Below are 14,884 nucleotides of genomic sequence, written 5' to 3' on the forward strand. Positions count from 1 at the left end.
ACCCTAAGTTTTTATAACATATTGAGTATCCATCAAAAGGATGAAAATTCCCCAATCCCAAGTATCCATTCCTCCTTCAATCATGGTAACTAAATCCTAGCAGTCAGTTCAGATAGTGACGTTAGTGACTCCTAATTGTGTTGCTTTTTGCAATCCCTCAAATAGTCCCGGTGCCTCCAATTCCTGCACATCCAGAATTTAGAGTGACACATATAAAGGATTTGGGGATCTATTAACTTTGACACATGCATTCCTTTTGTGCCACAAGAATACCCGATTATACCAAATACAGAAAGAAACATGGAAAATTCTTGCTTAGACATGATGGAGTCCTTGAGCAAAAGGAAAAGCTCAATCAAGAGGATGCGGAGAGGCATTCGGTCCTCAATCCCAAAATCCTAGTTGCTCAAATTATTTTAGAGAAAGGGCATGGCAAATGAATGTGCCACCTGTTGAGGTTTAAGGATTATATGGGTATTTCGGTAAATTTTCTATATAGGGTTTCGTTATAAATTTATAACGAGAGTTCTTTCTCTGTATTGCAAATTTGAGAGAGCTGTGAGGAACAAGCGACTGTAACCCTATTCTCCATTGATAATGAAACAGATCTCATCTCACCATGAACGTAGGCAACCTTGCCGAACCACGTAAATCCTTATGCACATTGTGTGATTGTACTTGCGATTTCCATTCTTCTTTGCATCGTGTTAGGTTTTACACCACACAGTTTCCGTTGGGAGCTCACATAAATGACAGGAAATTTGCCACTTTATCCTTATCTTGAGTAGGGAGACCTGAGTACAGGACCTTCCAAGTAAATAACTGAAATTTTGGAAGGCTCTTAGATTTCCAAACAGCATTCCAGATGACCCCACTATTGACAAGACCAGACCTTCAGTCAGAGTGATCAGATTGGAGTGTAGTTGGGATACTGGTAATTGCTTTGGTGGAAACCTTTCCTGTTCTTGAGGTGGGAGAGAAAAGAAAATCTTCATGAACCGTAGCTGCTAATGGTATTTTTGAAGTATTATTTACCATTGCTGAAAGGAAAAGAGAATTAATCAAAAGGGAGGTTCCAAATTCTTCCTATGATCAATTCTGAGACAAACCGAACAATATGCGAGAACCTAGATGCTGCTAACCCTACTTGAATGACTTGAAATAGGATCGAGTTTTTCATCACTGACACTGAAGAGAATCTCTTCACTCATTGGCGCTTGGATGTGAATCATGAAATAATTGTAAGTGTAAATCAATAGGGGTGGGAGGGATGACAAGATCAAAGTGGTGGGTGAAGAAAAACTTTCCTCCAATGACGTGTAAGGCCTGCAAATAGGATAACTGAAGTTCATTCAGTGAGGTTCTTTCAAATTCTCATTCCTAAAAATTCACATCCAGAAAGGCTTCACTCCCAAAGCGCAGAGGCTCTACCTGTCCCAAATGCTAGAAGATAAGCCCACTTTGTTGCACTTATGCCCTACAAAATGGCTGACGTTATTAAGTCAGCTGCACATATAGTTAATCCAAATGGTCCACCACATCGGCCTGTCATAACACATCCTAGCAGTGCAGAATTTTGGAGCCCCAGCAATAAGAACTAGAACATTTCCACATTGGAAAAAAAAATTTGCAGTACTGACACACAGCAGTAAACAATAAGAACCAGAAAACTATCATACAAATGAACATCTACAATTTCACTCTCCAAAGCAGTATACAAGGATTTATAATTAAAAAATAAAAAGGGCAGACCTCCATGCAAAATAGACTGTCTTCTTCACCCTTGTACTGCCAAGGCTTGCAAATGATCTATAAATTCCTGCAAGCTTACATCATCTGTAAATATGAACTCCGAGCCAACTGTGTACATGGACTTTTGAGTAACAGAAGGGTTCAACCTGGCAAGCAAAAACCTTGCCTGGCTGCTGTGCTGGTCACACTTTATAAGTTTGGGTACGGGAATGCGCTCAGCTACCAGTTGAGCTGCATCGATCTCTGGAGCTTCTATCAGTTTTCTCAGGTTCACATGGTTTGGGTCCTTGTCATAACCAAGCTTCCTCCACTGTGCTATCTTAGATCCATAGTGAATAACCACAATGAAGTACGAATCAAAAAGCAAAATTACATCTGGAGAAATGGAGCTAACATCAAGGAGGACTGGAACTGGAGGCCCATCAAAGGAGTACTGAAAAAGGGTAGGCTGGATCATTATTAAAGACCCAGTCACCCCTTCCCGGTTAAGCATCAGCCGGAAGAATGCAGTTTCATCAGGACTGCTGTTAAAGACATCAATAAACTGTGACCTCCTTAAATAGTACATGAACTGCGGGTACAAGGAGAAGTTGGAAGCCAATCGGAACGAAGATGGGTCTTCCTGAATGTAGTCCCCAAACTTGGAGGCAAATTGAATCAGTGTCTTATCAAGCCATCTGATAACATCTCGAGCATAAAAACGCTCAGCTCGGTGGATGGCAAGTCTGGCCATGACTGAAGCAGCTGTTTCTTGATCAAACCCAGAGGCAATTTCTGGTGAGCGGGTCTGAACCCATCTTCTGGCTACAGTTGTCACTCGTGAACGAAGTCCCATGCTCCCATCCCGGTACCGAGTTATGAACTGGACGAAGAATGCTGACCCTGGTGGTATTTTCTGCTCATCACCCACTTCAAAGAAAAATGTGATGCATGTCTTGTTTGTAAGTGCGCCCAATTTCCACAAATTGGTATCCCCCTGGCCAATCTCATTCACACTCACTGCACTGTTTTTTCTTCGAAGAGAAACACAGGGACCAAGAGCACCACAGATCATTACCTCTTTTGTGGTTACTATCTCCACTGTTGCATCAAAGCACATCTTTAGATGGCCATCAGCATCACGACTAAAAATGTGTCTTAAGCAATTTCTGAACTGATCTGATTCAAATGACTCCCCCAGCATCATGAACCCACCCGAGTTCTCAACTGGGACTTTTAATTCTGCTGCTCCAACTTGATCGAGAGAACAAGCAAACAAATCGAGGACAATAGATGAGTCACATAACCTCAGAGCTATCTGCTTGTAGAAGTTGCAGGATTTCTCATACAACTTAGCATGACCATTAACAAGATCTCGGTGGGTCCGGATAGCATTGCTCAAATCAGACTCTACTACTACCCCAGGGCCAACAGTCACAGGGCCAGATGTGAAAACCATGACTCGACTGCCTGTCTTGGATAAACATGCTTCTAAGAGTCCAATGGAAGCCGAAATAGCCACTCCAGTGGATCTTAGAGGACGATGGCCAGACAATGCCTGCACTGAAGAATGGATATCTTCAATTATTGTGGTGAGGTTGAACTCACATTCAGAAAGTGGAAGCAGAAAACCCTGCTTTTGGATGGCTGACAACTTTCCATATTGTTCATGTTTCGGACAGGAAACGCCCAATAACTCCTGGATCTGAAAATTTAGAACAGGACAGATTGTGTCTCATGTTAGGTCTGAGAAAACAATTGCAATTGTATATGACAAGAAAATTAAAAGAGGTTCATGGTCCAATGTGGGAAGAGCTAGCCATTTGTGTTGGTAAGACACATAAAATTTTCTTCCTGACCTTCCTAAAGGTGAAAGCAGCATAATTATTTCTCACTAACATCAGGAAATTAACATGATTTTTTTTCTTAGCAACCAAAAATCAAATTAAAAGGTAGCATGGCAGCAACAATAGCAAAATAACACCTAATCCAACAGTGCATGAATGGTCCCAATAGGAACAAACAATTCAAAAACAAAAATTACTCTCGTGTAAGCCCCTATGTAGGTTGATGGTAGGTAAACAAAAGCGACACATGACCAAAGTGATGCAACCATGGGTTTGGAAACCTGAAAATTGGTTCGCTATGGGCCCACTCAAGATCCAATAAGTCAACTATAAGCGGTAATCACAAATTTGTAATTAAATTGAAGTTCAAAACCCAACTTTAAGGAGCGGTGGCAATTCTGTAAAATATTGTGAACAGTGGAAGGTACTATTGGAAGATAAAACAAACTCAGGACTAAATTGGAAGCAATTGTTTAAGTGGGGGTATTTCTGGTAACCAACATTAAGGAAGGATAATAACTAAACAAGGAGAGAACTAGGAGGTATTTATGGACAGTTGGAATAATGGGGGGGTTTTAGTTAATAATGTAAGGAGGTTGTCTTCAACCTCTCCATCCTGAACAGAGGCAGAAAACCAGCACAAGATCAACAACGATAACTTCTTCAATACAAATCCTCTCGAATAGAAATTTCAGGTAAGGGATCGCAACTTGTAACCCTCATGAATGCTTCTAAGATTCACTTAAAAACAGCAGGTGAAGAGGGAGAGTTTAGTGTCTTAAATTAGAACCTGCGTCGAGTTCTGAATAAGCCTAGTTTGCTGGTTCAGTTCTCTAGATGGAAGGGAGTTCCAGGACCATTCTTTGGGGGTTTGAACTGCACAAAGATGTATGACCTTCGCTCAAAATTTTAGGAAGAACAGATAAGGACTGTTAGAGTTCGATTCAGATATCGCAGGTTGCAGGTACCGCCCAGAACAGAATATCATCAGTAACAAACAAGGATAATAGAAAAATACAGGAGGAAAATAAAGAGCAATTAAGAATGGAAGAGAAGATTAAGGGAGAGATTAACCTGGAATAAGGGGAGAAACTGAAAAGAGGAAGTGCAGAACTTGCGCACATGCAGCTCTTGGCAGCAACACCAATGAAACCTTCATTCAATTCTTCAAATCTACTACTTTCTTTCAATGGTTACAATATAAATAAGCAAAGATTCCAATTCTCCTACTAACTGAATATAGAAACTAAAGTAAACAAGGAAACTACAGTAAAATTTCATCTGCATATCCAACTTCTCTAATATAAAAAGATTGCAAAATTAACTAAGTAATCCCAAGCCCCTACGATCGTGTAACTGCATCAGAAAGTGCTAAGAACTTTCCCATATAAGACATTAAAATATGTTCATGACTCAATCGGCTAATGAGCTTTCCATACGGCAAGAAACAGGGAACTCTCTACCTGAACTTCTCTTGATTTCAGGATGCATTCTGTAAAACACATTAAGTTAGGGAAATCCTATAGCCTCTATATTCAACTGAACCAATCACAACTATTCTCAGGCTGTAAAAATTTTAAAAATAGTCCCAATACGCCTCTCACCATTGCAGTTTTTAGGATTGACTAAATCATGCTAGACATAAAAAATTATCTGATGATGGATTCATATACCAAACAAAGATCCAATCAGACGTCAGGATGACGATGAATCAGAAACAAACATAGAGAGACCACCACCTCTAAGCAGCAAGGGTCGCCCATTTCAGTAATAAAAAGATGCTTCACCCACCCCCCCAACTAAGGTTCCAGATGCTTTTCCTTGAGAAAGGATCTGTTCAAAGCAGCCAAGCTGGGTAATGACTGTTATTTTTGACTGAGAAGCTCCTACTACTACCAGATTACTCCTTAGCTTAGGCCGAAGCATAGGGACAATCAAATGGTCTTGGAAGATATCACTTCTTCTCTCTTATATTACTTCACATCTAATGTGTTTTTTTTGCACATAAATCCAACAATCTGGGTAGTTTCAACAAGAGAAGAAACAATAATTATAAATCAGCAAAATGATAAATAAAACAATTCACCAGAACATCCTTGAACAAAATCAACTTTCTACAGAATCTCAAGCCAAGCAGCCGAGAAAGGGCATTAAAAGGTTCTACAACTTCTTGACTTACCACAGTTCACCAAACAAATTGAATTCGATCACTCATAAGAAATGCTCTATGGACAAAACTAGATGATTCTTTAGTATGTTTCGAGAGTCAAAAACTGGTAGAATATTTCTTTTTTGACTACTTTCACAACGGTTATGCTCCACCATATTTTCTGGACCAAAAAAACTACAATATCATTTGTCTAATCATTGTATTCTATGAGAAAGAAAAGATGATGGAAAAGAGAACACTTCAGTAGTTTAATGATGAATTAGAAGCCAAAAGGTACGCACCCGATTAGATGAGAGTTCGCGTTCGCCATGAAACACCACAGCCCTCATGCAGTCAGCAAAGCCAAGGTCATGAACACAAACCATGGAGTCAAAAGTGACCAGCCCAACCACCGCATTCTCTGGCAACTGGGCCACAACATGCGACAGTTCATTCTTGAGCGCCCGAAGTTCCTCTTCTGGAGTGCAAGTGTCGACGACAAACACAAACGCAGGTCCACTTACTCGTGAATCAACACCAGACAACGAAGACGAAGAAAAAGAAGAAACCAAAGAAGACGAGGACGAAAACCCATTCTGAACCCAATTCGCGCTTGAACTGGGAGTTGCTGTGGGACATGGGTTCTTACGAACATGAAGGTACTCGACCGTACTGTAAGTCGGAAAAAGCTCGGCAGGAATACTATTCTCCCCGATTCCAGTATAAGAACGAGGGAATGGAGTCTTTTGATAACAAAACGGGCAAACCCACAAGCGGGACTGGTAATTGACACGGGCGTAAGGGTTCAATACACCACCGCAACGATTGCAGATAAGAGGATCATAAGGGAGAAGAGGAAGCTCGTTGAATTGCATCAATGGAGTACACATGATGCTCAAAGGGATCACCAGAGCCGAAGCTTCGGATCTGGAAGCCGGCCAAGCACTCCATGACCAACGAAGGCCTTCGATCGCCTCTAATTCAACGAAATCCATCGATATTGATCAGTAGATCAAGGGACAAAAAATCTTCCCCCAAAATAAAAATTCATAAGGGGTTCATGGGATTCAGTAAGGGAAGAAGCGTTAACCCTAACAAGATCAAGATATGATCTAGTGGAACTTGTAGAGGAGAAGAATTATATCGAAGTAAAGAAAACAGAAAGAGAGAAAGGGAGAGGACATGAGAAGAAAATAACAATCGCAACAACAATAGATGTGAATCAGAGAAGGGAAGCCCGTGAAAGAGGGTTTCACTTTCTTCTGGAACTCCAATCATCTCTGTCTCTTTCTCTGTCTCTGTCTCGATCGGACTTTGAAGAAAGGAAACAAACGAAAATTATAAAGAACAATACAAGACGCTTTTCTGTTGTCCGAGGATGTCCTTTCCACTCGACGTGATGAGATTCGCCGCGCGTGGTCGGACCGGCATTTGGTTGGTTCGAGGAAGTGGTTAGTGTCCAAATCCTTCCCTCATTGAGTAGTAGTAATTTGTAAATGTTGGAAATGGATAGATCAATTGTAGTATTATATGAGATTTCAGATTCCCAATGGGCTTTATAGGGTGTACCCAAAAAAAAAAGGGGGGAGGGGGGAGTTAGGGACTGTTTAGGTTTAGGTCTCAGAATTTGTAGGAATCTCACTACTTCATATAAGTTACAAGGGAACGTGTTCTATGTCCGGGACAAGGTTCAAAATTCAGGTATCAAAATCGGCATCGATCATTGCTAAAACCTTTTTGGATGAGGATCAGATTGGTACAAATCGATCATGATCGGTCAAAAAACCCTCCAAATCGTTTTTTTATGGATCCGGTCATGTATCGGTCAAAGTTAGTGGATGTTTTGATCTCAGGATCAGATTGGCCGATATTATCCAGATTGGATCGGTCAATATCGGTTGGTATCGGTTAGTATCGGTCTATATAACATAAAAAATAAAAAAAGAAAACTTAAAAACTTTGAAAAAATAAAAAAATATTCAATCGGTCAAGGATCGGATTGAATCGGCCGATCCAAGGAACGATCCAGTCAAACCTTTCTGTATCGATCAAATCTTGTGATCGGCCTCTACCGATACTGCTCCGATCTGAGATTACGAACCATGGTCCGGGAGCATGGCTTTTGCACTAGCATGGAGTCAATAAGATGTGCACGAAAGAATTAACAGGGATGAGATTTCCACTTTCATGGGGGTGGGATGGTCATTTCATCTTATGTTGTGTTTGGATGCCAGAGCCACACTCCCGGACTCAGTTCTTTTTCCTAAGTTATAAAGAAGTAAAATATGGTGAGGGTTCCAAGTAATTCATTAGTCTCTGAAGTTGTAGGGAAAGAATAGTGTATTGTGACCATATTTTAACTCTATTTATCAAAAAGTAAAAATTAAAAATTAAAAAAAAAACATTTTTTACTTCTTTATAACTTATTTGGAGTAGTGAGATTCCTACAACTACTGAGCAAGGTACAATTAAAGAAGACCCACTCATAATCATAGTGTATGATAAAGAAATGGCTAACAAGAAAAATAAATAATTAAGTGAATTATTATTATCACAAATGTCAGTTATTTTTTCAAACGTCACAGCATCTATTTCATCATGTAGACAGATGATATGCCCCAATCTAGTCCATGGATAGAAAGGACATGGTCTAGATTAGCCATGTATCAAATTTCAAAGTTTAATTCGATCAAATACCCCATTTTATATTGGCAAACATCTCATGCATGTCTATGGTCTAGACAATAGTGTGCACTCTCCCAACTCTGAGTTGGATTAAACGGTTTAGATTAAAAAATGGGCAAGTCGCTGCCTTCTCATATAGCCCCTGCACCAACATGGGGGCCAATGAGAGCTCGTGCATGGGCATTAACATAAATGGGATTTTTTATTTCACGCACGGGAGTGAAGGATGGTAAATTCATGTGCTCCTATGTTTGGGCACAGCATCCACACAACAAGACATCATTCTTTTTCCTTCAAAATATATCACAATGAAGAGTGCAACTTGTTGTCAACGAAATAGTGAACTTAGAAGTTGTAACTTTTTTTTAATTGTCCCATCTTATTTCCAAAAGTTTTTTAATGCAGAAAAAATAAATGGTTTTTAAAAGATTGAAAGTTATTTAATACAATACTTATGTAAAATGGTAGGTTTTTGATTTTTATTTTTTTCGGGGAGGGGGGAGGAAATGATGGTTTAATCCTCCTTGAAAACAAATGTGTTATCTTAAAAGAGCAACAAAAAAAAATTACAACTTCTTATAGTTCACCATTTTGGTTACAATTAGATTTTCCAAAAATGAATGACTCAGATTTGTCTTATGATTTTCAGAAATATCACCTTCCATTGTTACATGAATTACTATTCATAAATAAATAACTAAATTCAATGAGTTTCAAAGGACTTAAGGGAAAAAAATCGAGCTAAAAGAAAGTTGAAAAGATTATTTGTGCAAGTCTTCCTGGCTTGACCAAGTATATTTGCTTAGCTTAAACCAAAATTGTGTACATAAATAGACCCTAAGGTCTCCTTTTCTTTGTCAAGTTTCATCCCAATAAGAATTGCCCAAATGGTAGTAAAGTAATACTTTAAAAATCCAAATCTTTGGGAGGAGTTCAAGAAGATGCATATTAATAATGAATAGACAACTAAAAATATATAGTTGCATTGACATACATGGGAGGTATTTGAATGAATTTGAACATCAAAATTGAAACATAACAGTTTTAGATGTCGTCATTTCTATCCAATGGTCAGAATCATCACATCATCCTACCATGTGGTAAAATTCCATGGGCAAACTAAATAAGTTTAATTTGTTAGGTCATAATATAACAATTTCCCGTAAAAAAAAATTTTGATAGAACAGTTTGCCAATGTATTTGAAATTCCTTCCATCTAATCTATAATTGTAGTCATGTGGCAGTTTAGTAATTGCGTTGTAGACTTGTAGGTGACCCTTGTTTAGAGTATTTGTGTCCAACACACACTAATCCCTTGACCACATGGAAAAGGGTCTCAAATGGGCTAAAAACTTTGAGATCGTAACAAAATAATGAAGATACAAATCAATGGATCTAAAATCTATTTCCACAAATTTCATATACCTAAAAACAATTGCTTGTTCAGTTGATTGGTGCCTTGTCGATAAAATACAGACTCCCAAGAGGTCACGGATTTGACTCTCTTATCTTCATCTTGTGTCTTAAGGCACTCACTTCCCCCTCTCTCTTCTAACTTTAGGGAATGAAAAAAATATATTCCATAGACCTCGGCGCTTGATACCGGCTAAGACGCATTTTTATAGGACAATAATTAACCAAGCCATGCATGCACAAAGAACTAACCAAGAGAAGATCAAGTTAACATGGCAAGGCATCTGCACTACCATTTCTATTCCTGATCATGAAAATGCTACAAAGGTTCTTGACAAAAAACTAATAAATTACATTATGATTTCATCTTTTGATACATACATTCTACAGTCGCTTAGCTTTTTATATCAACACTCTTTCTAGTTCAGAGGGGATACACAGACAGATAGACAGACGGCGAGAGAGGGGGAGTATGTTAGCCATGTCTAGCTGTGTTCAATACTCTTCTATCATGAGTCGGAAGTTAGACCCAATTGCTTGATATGATGGTGCATATCAGTTGGATGATCATCGAGTTTTGGTCTTTCAGGTTGAACCCACCGTCCTTCATGGTTCCTCACCATCCCCTTGTTCTCATCTTGCCTCCAAAAGGGAGGCACCAAATGGTGATCTTTCAAGAAATCAGCAGCTTTGTTCACTAGAGCAATGTCCCTTTTACTAGAAAGCATAAATCTCTTTCCTTTTCCATGGTACCTATTACAAAATTTCATAAACAAAACTATGAAACTTCAATTCTATTAAATCCAAGTTATAGAGTAAAGAAGACTTAATTGATCAAATTCAAAACTAAACATGAGATATAAGTAAGTCTACTTGATGCATCTAATCCTCCTAGGTTAAAAGGGCTAGATATTACTAATTTCTTTTAATATAGTTTATACTTCGAACCAATAGCTGTCAAATAATTAGATTGTTGACCAATCAATTTGGCTCTCCTCTAATCGTGGCCGGAGCTGGAGGGTCCAGCCCAGCAAAAACACCCAAAAACAAGGGGGACCCAAGTGGGTCTCCTCTATGAAATGACCATACCCCCCCTCTTGTTTTTGGGTGTTTTTGTTGGACTGGACCCTCCAGTTCCCACCACGGCTGAAGGAGAGCCAGATCCATAACCAATGAATATGATTCTTATGGCATCTTGACTTCGTAGTATTAGTCATGCTTTCCACACGTTTGTTGGTCTAAAGAAGCTCAGCAAGTCAAGGGTCAAACCAGTTCAAAATTTTGACTAATGTGAAAGTACCAAAATATCCCAAGAAACATGAGGGAAAAAGAATGGAAAAGACCGACTTACCCGTCAAGCAAATGCAAGTGAGCCTCCAAGTTATGGAAATTGGTAGGGCCACCAGTGTCTTTCAAGAAAGGAGAGTTCTTGTGATCAAGCTGCAGCTCAATTCCCACGTGCGAATAACACCACGGCAACCCTTCCGCCATCTTTTGGACCAATTTCGGTACTTGTTCATTAAAAAACACGCCAGGAACCTTCGGTACAGTATCGTGAACGTTCACCACCCTCAACACCTTCACACCTAATCCTTCCAACCGTTCTTTGAACCGTACATTTCCGACCCTGGGCCCAGAAAATGAGAATACACAAACCGGTACGGCTCGACCGTCTTGGGTCAAATGCTGACCCGTTTCAACAATGTCATACGCACTCAGTATCGCCAGTGCAGAACCCAAACTGTGCCCCGTAATCGTGATGCTCAGATCTTCGTTCGAGTACTGTTGTATCAATTTCCTGATCTCCGTCAAGATCTGTTCTCTGGCCGAGTATTTACAGAACCGGCAGTTCTCGTCCTTGTCGGTGTAGAGATTGAGGAAACCTGATTCAGCTTTAACCGTTGGATCAGGACAAGGTATGATCTTATCTGATGAGATTGGCCTGAGGAAATCCATCAGATCGACAATCCATTCCAGCCGTGTCACCGTTCCTCTCCAGGCGATGGTAATGTCACGACGACCTAACCGTGCCGAAGTTTCGTCGTCCGACACGGCAACGTAACCTATCCAATTAGCGTTACGAGACCAGACCTTAGGCCACCGTGATTTCTTGAAGAAATTTGGGAGATTAATATTTGAAGTTGCGTAGAGGTAACGAGTCACTTCGTAACCTAAATTCGGCAAGCCAAGGCTATCGAAGAACCTGCGACGAATGAATCTGCAAGTGCCGCAGTACTTGGAGAATGGATCGAAATCGAAAGCATCGTAACAGGCTTGAGCCATCTCGCCGTATCGTATCAGTTCGGAACGTAAGAGAGGATCGATTGGGTCAAGCATTCCAATCCAGTCGTCTTGACCTTGGATCTCACGCCAACAATCTGCTAGTCTTCTCTCATTACTCTCAGTTCCTGTTCTCCTCATCTTCTGTTCTTCGGCTTCTTGTTCTTCTCTGTCGAGGTCGGTGATGGTTGACGCCATGGACTCATTTGTCTTAGACAGAACACTGGTGATTTGTACTGTTTTCACCCCTTGGAATCGGTTTTTCCGGCGAAGGAGGGGAGTTGGAGATGGTTTTTTGGGTGGGAATTCACCACCGTAGCCGTGTCCCGTGAGGGAGAAAACTATCTTGGGAAGTGCAATTGCCATTGGGGCTCTCGGATTGGGGAAACTAATGGATGTGTAAGATAGATGAAGCTGATCAAGACTTGCTAGTTGGTAGCCTAGAATATATCGATGAACGCATGTGTGATTTTTAAAATGTAAATGATTAGTTGTATGGTGTGACCCGTATTCCCATTTTTCCATGGGTGTGGGGACCACATCCCAAGGAAAAAATGGATCCTCAGCACCTACATGTGAGAGGTAACCATTTGTAGGAGAACCATCTCGTTAACACTTCTTAGGTGCACAAATGGAATTAAACTTTGAAATGGATTCCATCTGTGCACCTAAGAAGCATACGAGATGGTTCTTGTATGTGAGCGTGAGTTATTCTCCTCTTCCTCAACTTGTAAATGGCGATGATGGGTCATGTGGTAGCCTCATGTGCATGCACATGCACATATAAGAAGTGAACTCAACCCAAGAATGATGTGAGATCAATTGAGGTGGTTACCTGCAAGGGAGAGGAACCTAATTCCTTACACTACTAGGGATTGAGGATAAAAAATTTCACCTTAAGAAAACTAAGGCAAAAGGTTTTGTGCATGATTGTGTATGTGTTTGATTGTGTTTTCAACTGTTGGATGAGAGATGGAATCATATACCATATAGAATTGTACTCGTCGAACGATCAAGATACAATCATGTACAATACACGACCATGCATATTAAAAAGATCATATAGAATCAATTTAGTGGGAATACAAATGTAATGGTCCTAGCCATCGGGATCGTATTGGACTAAGGTTTTTATAACATAGAAAATAATCCTCTCCAATTCTTAAAAGTGTGTATGTAGTGCGCGCAACAGTGCTAGATGGATATCGATACCTAGCAACTCAGACATCTAATGATGGATATCAATGAGCTTAGACCATTGGATGTCTGAGCTACCAAGTGTCGACATCTCCACCTAGCATTGTTGCACTATATAGAATCGTTATCACCTCCAATTCCTGTCCGCTCCAATTTCCTTCAATTCTTCACATAGGAGTGAAAATGGTCACCCTACACACTGTCCAAGGTGGGGTAGGTTGGTCCTTTATGCTCCTATATGAGGAATTGGAGGGAATAGAAACGGATAGTGAATTGGAGGTGATAAAAAGTCGCAGTACACACTTTTAGGAATTGGATAAAATTAAAATCTTTTATAACATGAACTGCAACCCCATGCCTAGTTTTTCTGGACCAAGGCTTTTATAACATGCACCGCAACTTTTATAATTAAATTAAGGTTTTGGAAAGATCACAGGCAGAGATAACAAATGAATCAGACGGATAATATCATCTAATCTACTCACGTGTGTAATTGACACCACGGGATCAATTATTAATGAGTTTTGATCTTGTAAAAACCTAACACGTGTACAGTTAGTGACACCCACGCATCTTTATACAGCCTCACTTGGTCACTACTAGAGAAATTGACTGACTTAGCTAGAAAATATAATAATATTTAATTATTAATCGCATGTGATTTGACATGCAGGCGCTTTTTTTTTATTACTTTTTAATTTTTAATATAAAAAGGAACCTTTAGAATTTACTTTACTTTTGTTTTTGGTGCCGTTGTCAAGGGTTAATTGGCCATCTAGGTCCATAAGGAAGCAAGAGAAGATTCACAAAAGATCAATATGATACCCACATGGGTTTCATTTTTTAGAAAACAAGTAAATGTGGACGACTTGATGTTGCGAAGAAGACTTGAATCACCGATCAAACTCCTAACGCAGTTCTCCCAAGGGAATAGCAAACCACCAAGGCAAACCCTGGATCGATAGAATAGACTTTATTTACTTGTTTTTGCATCTATCTTTATTGGGAGAAAGAACGTTAATCACGTTGTTTGGGCGCAGATACATGCCTAAGCACAACACCAGTTAGCATTCCATTTCGCCATCATTATTATGTAAGCAGCTTCTTGGAGTCTCCTCAACGACTGGAATTATGAGGGCTACAGGCTTCTGATGGGCCCAGTTGCATAAGAGACTTACATGTAACCCTTGGGACCACCCTTACAAGGTGTCAACTTTCAATTTCATGGTTCTCTTGTGCCTCGGATATTCTCAGTCAACATTGGTTGCGAGGTGTTCTATGGGCCCAACCGCTCAACTTCATTCTTCATTGTCGAAAACATAAAAAAAGTAAAAGGAAAGGGCCAGGCACGCCGCCCAACTACTCAACCATGTATCTGGCTCTCTTCTTCTATTTCCGATGAAATGATGCCTCTGCCCGGCCCATTGTGCACTCTCCATTGGTGCATGCCGTTAGTTTGAGAAAGCGAGCGAAATTTTCATCGCACTTTGACTCATTTTTATAGCCCCACATTTTTGTATTACCTCTTCTTACTGTTGTAACAATATGGTCTACGCTAGCACTCCCATGTGTCTATTTCTCT

General features: G+C 40.0%; 2 protein-coding genes across 4 annotated transcripts; both read right to left on the reverse strand.

Annotated features, from left to right (window-relative positions):
- Nucleotides 1-1,504: 1,504 nt before the first annotated feature.
- On the reverse strand, nt 1,505-6,892 carry LOC122643105 (protein transport protein SEC23-like). Of its 3 annotated transcripts, none has more exons than XM_043836738.1 (4): nt 6,840-6,892; nt 6,030-6,797; nt 1,753-3,436; nt 1,505-1,545 (listed from the first exon to the last, which is right to left on the reverse strand). In XM_043836738.1, the coding sequence occupies exons 2-3, from the start codon at nt 6,720-6,722 to the stop codon at nt 1,778-1,780; spliced, it is 2,352 nt and encodes a 783-aa protein (XP_043692673.1). In that variant the 5' UTR covers nt 6,723-6,797; nt 6,840-6,892; the 3' UTR covers nt 1,505-1,545; nt 1,753-1,777. The 3 variants fall into 3 exon arrangements, with proteins under 3 accessions (XP_043692673.1, XP_043692672.1, XP_043692671.1); XM_043836737.1 differs by having other exon boundaries at nt 1,520-1,560; XM_043836736.1 differs by lacking the exon at nt 1,505-1,545 and having other exon boundaries at nt 1,632-3,436.
- Nucleotides 6,893-10,269: 3,377 nt separating this feature from the next.
- Nucleotides 10,270-12,471, reverse strand: LOC122643109 (phospholipase A1-Igamma2, chloroplastic-like). The gene is made up of 2 exons (XM_043836751.1): nt 11,177-12,471; nt 10,270-10,578 (listed from the first exon to the last, which is right to left on the reverse strand). Exons 1-2 carry the CDS (start codon nt 12,469-12,471, stop codon nt 10,335-10,337), a joined length of 1,539 nt encoding a protein of 512 aa, XP_043692686.1. The 3' UTR covers nt 10,270-10,334.
- Between the last annotated feature and the right edge of the window lie 2,413 nt (nt 12,472-14,884).

This window comes from Telopea speciosissima, chromosome 10, assembly GCF_018873765.1.
Source record: "Telopea speciosissima isolate NSW1024214 ecotype Mountain lineage chromosome 10, Tspe_v1, whole genome shotgun sequence".
NCBI lineage: Eukaryota > Viridiplantae > Streptophyta > Magnoliopsida > Proteales > Proteaceae > Telopea > Telopea speciosissima.